This window comes from Centropristis striata, chromosome 2 (assembly GCF_030273125.1).
Source record: "Centropristis striata isolate RG_2023a ecotype Rhode Island chromosome 2, C.striata_1.0, whole genome shotgun sequence".
In the NCBI taxonomy this organism is placed as follows: Eukaryota; Metazoa; Chordata; class Actinopteri; order Perciformes; family Serranidae; genus Centropristis; species Centropristis striata.
The window spans coordinates 34,266,129-34,276,518 of NC_081518.1; the positions used below are offsets into that span (position 1 = coordinate 34,266,129).

The 10,390-nt window shown below is 39.7% G+C and overlaps 1 protein-coding gene across 1 annotated transcript in view; it reads left to right on the top strand.

Annotated features, from left to right (window-relative positions):
- The window catches only part of trpm7 (transient receptor potential cation channel, subfamily M, member 7), a 46,418-nt gene extending 36,229 nt beyond the window's left edge, over positions 1–10,189 (top strand). Inside the window, 15 exon segments of the mRNA XM_059349530.1 lie at positions 185–273; positions 1,462–1,558; positions 1,725–1,801; positions 1,900–1,937; positions 2,123–2,151; positions 2,701–2,754; positions 3,552–3,596; positions 3,816–3,881; positions 5,935–6,218; positions 7,490–7,572; positions 8,165–8,370; positions 8,589–8,640; positions 8,962–9,020; positions 9,023–9,067; positions 9,180–10,189. Coding sequence (XP_059205513.1) covers positions 185–273; positions 1,462–1,558; positions 1,725–1,801; positions 1,900–1,937; positions 2,123–2,151; positions 2,701–2,754; positions 3,552–3,596; positions 3,816–3,881; positions 5,935–6,218; positions 7,490–7,572; positions 8,165–8,370; positions 8,589–8,640; positions 8,962–9,020; positions 9,023–9,067; positions 9,180–9,292 — 1,337 coding nt within the window. The 3' untranslated portion in view covers positions 9,293–10,189.
- Positions 10,190–10,390: the final 201 nt, after the last annotated feature.

Here is a 10,390-nt window from a genome sequence, read left to right on the forward strand (position 1 = left end):
GCACAGTGATTGTCTGTGTCATATAGTTTTAACAAATAATTTGATTGTTTTGGTGGGATGTTGTTACATGAGTCAAATATGAATTACTAGGGAAAAAGGAAGGAGGGGATTTTATTTTGATAATTACAGACCCTAATCAATTAATTTGCCCTAATGTGTGCTGACAGTATTTTCTTCCTTTCAGGACATAAAGACAGTTTGGAGCTCCAGCACTCCACACCCAAAGAGACCTCCAGCAGACAGCAAAGCCCGGTCACACAGCCCAGATCACAGGTATGTATGTGTGTCAGTGTGTACATAGATATAATAATCATCATGTGGTTATATCATCATATAATTTTCTCAGAAGTGCTGGTGGCATGAACCTTTTTTCCATGATCCATATCCGTCATATTAACATCCAAAATGTGTTTGTTCAAAGGGTGTTCCTGTCATATTTGCATATGGCATGTAAATACAGTAGCTTATTGAGTCGTTTATTACACGTATAAACATGCCTCTTTTATTGAAGTAATGTCACCAACCTTTTGCCATCGTTTGCCAGCTGCCATCAAAATGTCACATGTAAAAGAGTGATGTTCACTGGGCATATAAGCCTGCCACCAGTTGGCCATTTCAAACAGAATTCTCCTCATCTTAGTCATCTGCATGTTACTGTTTTCAAAATCCCCGTAACAACCTACATGCTGAAAATGGCATGTTGGAGAAGTGCAATAAGCTAGGTGAAGCCTTATCACAAAGTCACAAAGCATCAGATTTAGCAGTTTTAATGCCAGGGCTTGCCTCCCAATGTGAAATACCACCTCAAAACAAATTCCATCAACACTATTTTGCGTTTAACCAGACCTTTCTCTAGCGCTGGCACAGCACTAAAATTAATTTTGTAGATAGAGTGGCTATGCAAGACTGCATCTTAATGCCACATGATTTGCTCCAGGAAACTGATTAACGGAGGCGGTAATACAAAACCCAAGCGTTAACACGATGCAAACTTTATTTGCTTAAAGGTGTGTCCAACTGGAGATAATCGAACTAACTTCCTTCTGGTGTCTGACATGCAGGGACACAGTGAATTTATTTCTCTCACATCAGCAACTGACTGAAAAAGAGACCAACAGCCCAATCAGTCAACTTGTAAATCTCTGAAGGATTTCTTTTTCCCCAGCTTTGTTGTGAACAAACAATGTGATTGATCAGCCCAAGAGGTGAATCAGAATAACCCCAATGCATCTCATCTTGTAATCAATGTTGTTACTCGATGCCGGTTTATCTGGACTAAGCCTAACATAATATTTCATAAAAATTTAAAAAGAAAAAAAATGCACTTATTGCTTGTGGAGGTGAGGTACCCCCATTATAAAACTCTTCAGAAATCTAACCATACTTCAATACAGTGGTTCAGGATAATGTTTCCCTTCTCACAATTTTGTTTTTCTCTTTGTCTCCGTCTGTCTGCCACAGGCTCATCCTGAAGCTCACGGTCACATCAGAGCAGTCAACTCTTACGCTGGCTTCACGGAGTTTGACAGAAAGCCGTTGTTCCTCCATCCTGACTCCAGTAAGATCACAAAAATAACACAAATAAAAGAAAAAAACTGCAGAGGAAGACATTATTAAATATCAACGGTGATTTCAGTTTTCTGCAGCACAAAAACCAGCTGCTGCGTCTGTCGATTCATACCATTATACCATTATGGTTGTTTATGATTGTTTGTTTATTTCAGCTCTGACAAAGAAGGACAGGAGCAGAGTGTCAGCTGAAGACATCCTCATCCACGAGGACCCCAGGGCTGCAGTACTGGTAAGAACTGTGTGAACTTTCACGAGTGCAGAGTAAAATAAAAACTTTTTTATTGCTGTTTTTTATCAGTGTTGAATGAAGTGTTCTTTCTTTTTCAGGAAAGAGTTCAGGTCAAATCAGCCCAAGCCAGCAGCCTGTAAGTGTCCACACACACACACACACACACACACACACACAAAGACGGGCTCTATTACACACTCTTACCTTTATAAGGACACAAGTGAAAGCCTGACCAGTTTTTATCTGATGCATATTACTTTTTCACCTATTTAGTACCACTAACTGATATGCATGTTATTTTTTGTTGTCTCTCGATCTCAGACGAGCCCCCGGGGAAGATGCACCAAATGGTAAGTACGTTGGGTCAGACTTGTTCTGTCTGGATCAGCTGGTCCAGCAGCATTTACAGCAGCTCTCTTATCAAAGTGACATTTGACCTTATCTCTTTCCTTCCTTTGTGTGTGATAAAATCTGTACTGTAACAGGCATCAAACGTGAGAGATCTTTTCTTCCCTTTTGCCCAGTATTTTTTATAATGTTTTCCTGCAAAAATAGTATGGGGTTTGATTGTAAGTTGGCTTTAGCAACGGAAAGGAGAACAAGTCATGTTAATTCCTGAATATTATACAATTTTAGGAGGTTGACAACATGTGGATAGTAAACAAGTATGTTGAGATACCTATAAGTGCACTCCACCTATGGTAGAGGGGGAGTGTCAAAAATATTTAAAACCCTGTGCTTGCAGATGTTGAGTTGGATGATCCTTATGTTAAAAAAATGGGAACATTTCTGGATAATCATAAAGAAAGGATTAAACTTTGCTGTAGAATACTTAATGTGTGTTCACTCGTGTTTCTTGATGAAAGCTTCACTGTGCTTTTCTTTTTCTGTGGTTACAGCTGCTGTTTCTCTGTACACGCCTCGACACACCCACCTTGGAGCCAGAAAGGACTGTGAGTAACATACACTGGCTGAACAAAAACAGCACAGTGCACAGCACTGACAGATGAGATTATGATTAGCCCGTAAATCAAGAAAAGAAAAGAGCTGTCTGTGGTGTCTTTCCTGCACCAGCACACCAAAGGTGACAGCAGTTTACATCAACCAGCCGCAGCTATAGCGGCAGGAAGTGGGGACAGACCATAGCGATAGAGCAGCAGCTAAGAGTAGGGTGGAAGCTATGCTGGAGAATCCTAAAACACGTCCAAGATAAAGTTGCTATGGATAAAAAATAAAAATAAAAAACTCTTCATTGACAGTTTGTGTAATTACTCCCACTGCCAGGAGTGGGAGACAAAAGTTCTGCACTCCAGCTTTTATATCTTTGACTTTGGGATTGTTGGCTGTGCAAAACAAAACATTTGAAGACATTATCTTGTGCTCTGAGAAATTGTGCCATTTTTTTTCACTATTTCTTGACCTTTACTGATCTAGGCACTTAATCAAATTAGCAAGAAAATAATTCACTAGCTGCAGCCCCACTCTATATTCTGTAGTATTTCTTGACAGAAGGACTAATAAACTGATGTTTAATTTGAAAAGCAACAGAGATTACATGCAGGAAGTAAAACTGTGTTTCATCAAATTGGTGCTTTTGTTGTGAAGTCATACTGAGACATCTACTGGTGGATGCTGGAACAGCTCAGGGTGTTTTTGTTGGATTAAGATTTTTTTTACTACTGGCATACTTGGCATACCATTAAAAACTTGTTCTGTAAAAGCTTAACAGATCTCTTCTGTTTCTCTACAGCTATTGGCTCACCTTTCAAGCCCATGGAAAGCTACCAGTACTCAGGTGAGACTTGGAGAATAAATGTATCAGCATGATTTCGTGTATTGTTTTAGTTTTCAAAATTATTGATTGTATATTTTTAGTTATGTTGAAATAGCAGGAGTGCTGTGTGTGTGGATGAAAATGATCAGTTTTTCACTGAGTCAAACATCATACACACTCTCCTGCAGTTGTCCTGACCTGTTTGTGTATTTATGTGTGCGTGTACTTTTCCTCCTGCAGCTGTAGAGCGCAACAACTTGATGAGGCTCTCCCAGAGTATCCCCTTCACCCCTGTGCCCCCTAGAGGTAAGTCTGTATCACGGTGCATTCCCAGACGAGTCAGATCAGGTGAAAACACTGCAGACGGATCTTAAAATTAGGAAGTTAGGAGGCAGATACGAGATGTGCTTTCTACACTGCCACACCCTCAGCAGTTTACTTATCATTAGATTGGGTGTGACTGTTAAGCAAAGTACATGTGCTGTCTTTGTGTGTGTGTGGTTTTTTTTATGTGATCACTTTAGCTTCACAGTCCAGTTACACCTCCCTAACTGCTGGTTTTAAACATTTAGTTGTCAACATTTTGTTTTGAAATTGTGAATGTCTTGAAGTGTAAATACTTACTAGGCATTTCATCATGCTGTGGTGCTGTATATGTACAGTGGCAAGAAAAAGGGTGAACCCTTTGAAATTACCAAGTTTTTTGCATTAATTTGTCATAAAATGTCATCTGATCTGCAGTCCCAAGTATAGACACACACAATGTGCTTGACCTAACACCACACAAACAATTATAATATTTTATGTTTTAATTGAACACTTCCATTAAACCTCCATAGGACAGGAAAGAGGAGGAGGTAGAGATTGTTTCTTTTTTACAAAATAAAGAATGAAATTACGGGAAAAATGTTAAAGAAGGCTTGGATTTTTTTTCTTAATGCAAAGCAAGACTAGTCAGTTGTCATCTGGTGAAAAAAATAAAAATAATAAATAGTGTATGCTGCAGATAAAAAAACTGATTCAGAGGTCAAAAAGTCAAAAAGGGTGCTGCTCAGGGCGGATGCAGCAAGATCATCTGCAGGCTTGCAACATGAACACATGTCGACAGTGTTGTGTAATTAGCTTTTGCTCAAACTCACCAGCTAGCTTTAACAAGCAGAGTGCAGTCACTGTAGTTTGTGCAGTAGAGTTGTTGAAACCACTGGCATGTTGAAACACAACACTTCCAAAAAGACAAAAACTGAACTTGGCATGTTAACTGGAAGAAAATAAAACTGTCAGTGTACCTTGTAACTGCTTTGTTATCTACCTCACTATGACATTTCCCATCTCACTCTGCTGGACTCTAAACTCTAAAATGCCCGAAAGATAATCAAAGAAAAGTGATTAAAGGTCACTGATAATGCACCATCAATTAAATATTAGAGGTCATTAGCATTAACATCACGTGTTGCTGTTGTGTGTATGCCAACATGTCAGCCAGAAGCCCTTTACTAAGTGATTGTTTATCAATGTTATGTTGCTGTGAGTTGGTGTTAAGTCTTTATGCATCCCTGTGGACGAAATCTGTAAAGCAGTAGAGTTTTAGGTGTTGAAGTTTGGGGGTTTTCTGAGACAGAAGTCATGAACAAAGTGGTATGACATTAAAAAAAACCACAGCATCTGGGGCTGTCCCTCTGTGGCTCCATTTTGGAGAGAGATTCTTGGGGTCCTGGAGACTGTTTTTAAAAAGAAAATGTTTCTAAACTTCGAAGTCATGTACTTATGTGATCTGGACGGACTTGAATATGCTAAGCGGGACAAATACCTTTTGAGAGTGTTAGTGGGGTGTAAAAAGGCTCTGACCAGGAAATGGCTTAAGAAAGACAAACCAACAATAAATGATTAGATTGATGTAATTTACAATTTATATGTTATGGAGAGAGAATTACATTTAAACTAAGAAACCAAACTGATATTTTTGAAGAGAACTGGTCAAAATGGCTCAGCTATGTGTTAACTGTAAGACCTGATTTCATATAGATCGCAAAGATAAGATCAAACCCTCTATTAAGATTTTATTTTTAATTACTTCGCTATTTTCAAGCAGCATCCTTATATTTTTATGTATGATGTGCTTATGTTGACTCTGCTGATTTACTTAATGCACAATCCTCCCCTCGTTATGTTGTTTATGTTTATGTTATGTTGCATGTTTCTTGTGCCCACTGGCACTTATGTGTATGTTACTAAGAAAAAGCGAATAAGAAGTAAATAAAAAAACAAAAACAAAAAAAACCCAGCAAATTTGATCCAAGAATCGTCCAACTGACGTGTTTGTCGGTGTGTGTAAGTCACCTGCTGCTCTGTGTTCCCTCAGGGGAGCCGGTGACTGTGTACCGTCTGGAGGAGAGCTCCCCCAACACTATCAACAACAGCATGTCTTCCTGGGCCCAGCGGGGCCTCTGTGCCAAAATAGAGTTTCTCAGCAAGGAGGAGATGGGCGGAGGACTCAGACGGGCCCTCAAGGTGCTCTGCACTTGGTCAGAGTACGACATCCTGAAACCAGGACATCTGTATATAGTCAAATCCTTCCTTCCTGAGGTGGTCCAAACCTGGCAGAGCATCTACAAGGAAGACACTGTGCTGCACCTTTGTCTCAGGGTAGGGAGCACTGACTGTGATTTTACACGTGTTGGGGAGGGTGTTGGGGAGGGTTCTTCACTTTTAACTATAAAGATGTATTACTGCAGGCGGAAGTTATTGCCAGAGTTGAAAACAAAACTGGAGCTGAAATGACACAAGTATCCTACAAGTAACATGTGTCCGTTGCAGCGACCACCAAGAGTTCATTCAAGCTTCACTCGCCCACAATCTCCATATAACCCAATAGACACCTAAACAAACCACAAAGTGTGAAACCAACTTTTAGGGAGTCTGTTAGACATTCAGACTGCAGGCAAATGTGCCCCAAATGCTCATATGTGACTCGGATCAGATTTTTTTTTATGACCATCAGAACAGCACAAATCTGATTTTTTTTTTTTCAATTCGCATCCAGGCCACTTTCATATGTGGTCCTAAATTGGATACATATCTGATGTTTTACAACGCATTTCATCCGACTTTTACGGCACTCTGGAGCTCCCCGACAGTAGTCAGAGAGCACAGGGGAGATGTGTTTTCCTCCAGGGCCAAAGTTGAGGTTCCTCGCTTCAGGGTTAACCCGCTTCACTTTTAACAATAGAAAGCAATACACTCTTGAGAAGCTGCATACTTTATTACCTTATAACCGTGACTTGCACCTGCACCTTGCACTGCACCTTTCTCTGCTCGTCTCCTGCTGCATATCACCAGCTCTCTCTCTCTCTCTCTCTCTCTCTCTCTCTCTCTCTCTCTCTCTCTCTCTCTCTCTCTCTCTCTCTCTCTCTCTCTCTCTCTCTCTCTCTCTCTCTCTCTCTCTTCTCTCTCTCTCTCTCTCTCTCTCTCTCTCTCTCTCTCTCTCTCTCTCTCTCTCTCTCCTCTCTCTCTCTCTCTCTCTCTCTCTCTCTCTCTCTCTCTCTCAGTTCACACTGGAGTCTGATATAGGCCACATTTAAAAAATAATGTGAACAGCCAAACAAAAAAATCCGAATTGAGCATCAAGGCCTGCAGTGTGAACGTTGCCTTAGTGTCTCAGAGCTTCCAGTGTGTTGGTCAGTAAAGGACAGACCACCAGCTTTACCTCCGCATTGTGCAGCAGCAGTGTCTTCATGTGTCTGTGTCATCTGCTACCATGCATTAAAGTTTTGTATATATTCTTGTGAAGGATGATGACTTAATTTGACAGTTGTATGATTTTTATCTCTGCACCCATTAGACTCTGAAGAGCTTTGAGTAGAGCATGCCAGTACTTTTGTTTTTGTTGTCTTTTAAAAAGCTGTATTTGTATCCAGGAAATTCAACAACAGCGAGCTGCTCAGAAGCTGACTTTTGCCTTCAATCAAGTCAGGCCGAAGACGATTCCTTATTCACCGAGGTAATCATACGAACAGGAGGGGTGGCCAGAACACACACTGAAATCCTATACTCTATTTTCATACATTTTGCTTAGCTCGTTGTGGTTTGACAAAGCCACATCAATATTTGCCTGTCTGTATCATGTATCTGGACCAACAGGGTATTTCCACATCTACCCAAACTCTTCCTGCACCAAACCTGATAAACCTGCCTCCAACTGTGTTCCCATTGTTCTATAAATGCCACTGGCTAGCTGACAGCCTGTTGTAGTCTGTTGTACAGATAGACATGCAGGTGGTTTTAATCTTCTCATTTAATCAGCAAGAAAGCAAACTATCATATTTCACACAATGTCAAACTATTCCTTTAAAGGATAAAGACATTTGTAAACCTAAGACATTGTCTATCAAGGTTTGTTTTCAAATGAATAATGAATTAATCAGAATTTTAAAGGCATGATGGGTGGAGTCACTTTAGATAGATAATTCTTTCTTCACTGTTAAAGCCTCAAATCATATTAACAAAGGAGAGTATCTTGGGGAGCACCTGTTCTGTAAAGTGTCCTTTCCTGTGGTCCATCACCCTGAAACTTGAGTTCTCTGTGTGTTCAGGTTTCTGGAGGTGTTTCTGCTCTACTGTCACTCTGCCGGACAGTGGTTTGCTATAGAAGAGTGCATCACTGGGGAGTTCAGAAAGTTCAACAACAACAACGGAGATGAGATCGTCCCCACCAACCTCCTGGAGGAAACCATGCTGGCCTTCAGCCACTGGACCTACGAGTACACCCGCGGAGAGCTGCTGGTGCTCGACCTGCAGGGTAAAAACATCAAAACACACATTTTCCTTTTAAAATGTTTTTTTTAATTGAATTAAACATTAATTTATTAGTGATGTAGATGGGAGATGTAGTTCCTATGTTTCCTGCATGTGACATATGTGTCTGAATGAATGACATTTCTACATTGACTCCCTGTGCACTTCCCAGAGTTCATATCATGGTATTGAAGCTTGTGCGTTTGCTGTGTGTCTCTGTAGGGGTCGGGGAGATTCTGACAGATCCATCAGTTATTAAGAGTGGTGAGAAGGGGTAAGTGAGCTCTATGTAGCTCAGTATTGTAAAGCTGAAACTATAAATGATAATTAATCACACATGCCCATGATCCAGCTTCTCACTTTTTTTTGTCTTCTGGATCATGAACTAAATTGGTTGTTACACAGTCAAAAGAAATTGTGACAGACATTTTTTAAAACTTTTTTTACTTTTTATGCTGTAGACCAATCATTTAATTAAGAAAATGATCATCAAAATGGTTAGTGGCAGCCTCACAACATTGAACAAATTGTCAACATTCCCAGCTGCTTTTTCTGGTAATTTTGCACTAAAAGACCACTTTGTGACTTTTGCCAGATCCTATGATATGATATTTGGACCAGCCAACCTGGGGGATGATGCCATAAGGAACTTCCGAGCAAACACCACTGCAACTCCTGCTGCCGGAAACTTAAACTTCCAGGTGAGAGATATGAACAGCTGCTGATCAGTTAACTAATTCCAAACACTAAATTACATAAAATGTGCTTAAAATCATCAGCATGTGGGTGATTTACAAGTTTTCCTTCTTCCAGATCTAAAGCGGAATGATTACACACCAGATAAAGTGACGTTCCCACAAGAAGACCCTCCCAACCCCGGGAGTGGAGTCAAAGAGTCCCGCCAGTCCATGAGGCTGATGCTGTGAACAGTTTAAAGTGAGACAGAGTGAGTGAACGATCACGAGGCGACGCCGTTATGATGGATTTTAGTCAAAGCCAAGGAGCAGGGAGCACCCCCAATCAACTGGAAGAATCACACCTGTGTTTCAGTGGAAACCAGCGCATGCAGACTGTGTCTTGTTTTTGTCGATCCCGCCAAAACGCTGTGTCAAACACAATTCAACCATCTTAACCTTTTGGGTTTTTTTAGTACATAAATGATGAAAAGAAGTTTTAAACATATTTTGTACAAGTTTATGAATATATATATATATATGAACTGAAAATATATCGACAGGTACAGTAACATTGCAGAGGGTTTATTATTTATTATAATGTTTGAGAAGTTGCCTTGTTATAACAAAAAAATAGAACAAATCTAAGTGCATTGTACATCTGTTACAGCAGCTTTAGAGTGGACAGCCTGCTGAGATTCAGTCAGTGCAGCAACACTGCAGTTTGTCACCAGATCATTTTTATAAATGTATAAAGACTTGTATCACAACCTTTTGTCTCCTAGTTAATGAACAGATATACATGAATTTGAAAATCTTGTAAAATATGGGGCAGATTGCAATGCAACTTTTACAGAACAATGTATGTAATTTTATTGTATTGAAAGTGTGTCCACCAAAATATTGCTGATAGTTTTTATTGTTACAAAGGTACTATTGCTATATCTTTTGTCATCAACTATTGTATGAGCAAATTACAATCTAGTGTATCTTATAGATACTGTTATCTGGCATGAGCTGAACCGATTAAAATATTTTATTCAGGGGAACTGACAGACTTAAGGGTATTACTGTATACATTTTGTACTGGACATCATTTTAAACAAATAAAATGTTAAAAAGCTTTGGCAACATTGCTCAAGTTTTAAAGACTGTCTGTGTTTCAGTGCATGACCAATATTAACATTTAAATCCAATTAAATTTTAGCATTGGGCAATATTCTGAATATTTTGGATACAAAACGATTATCTGTTTAACCAAGAATCATGGTTATTTTCTGACCCTAGCAAGAAATCTTGGAACATGTCTGCACTGAGGTGTGTGTAGCAACCCATGTTTTATATAATTGC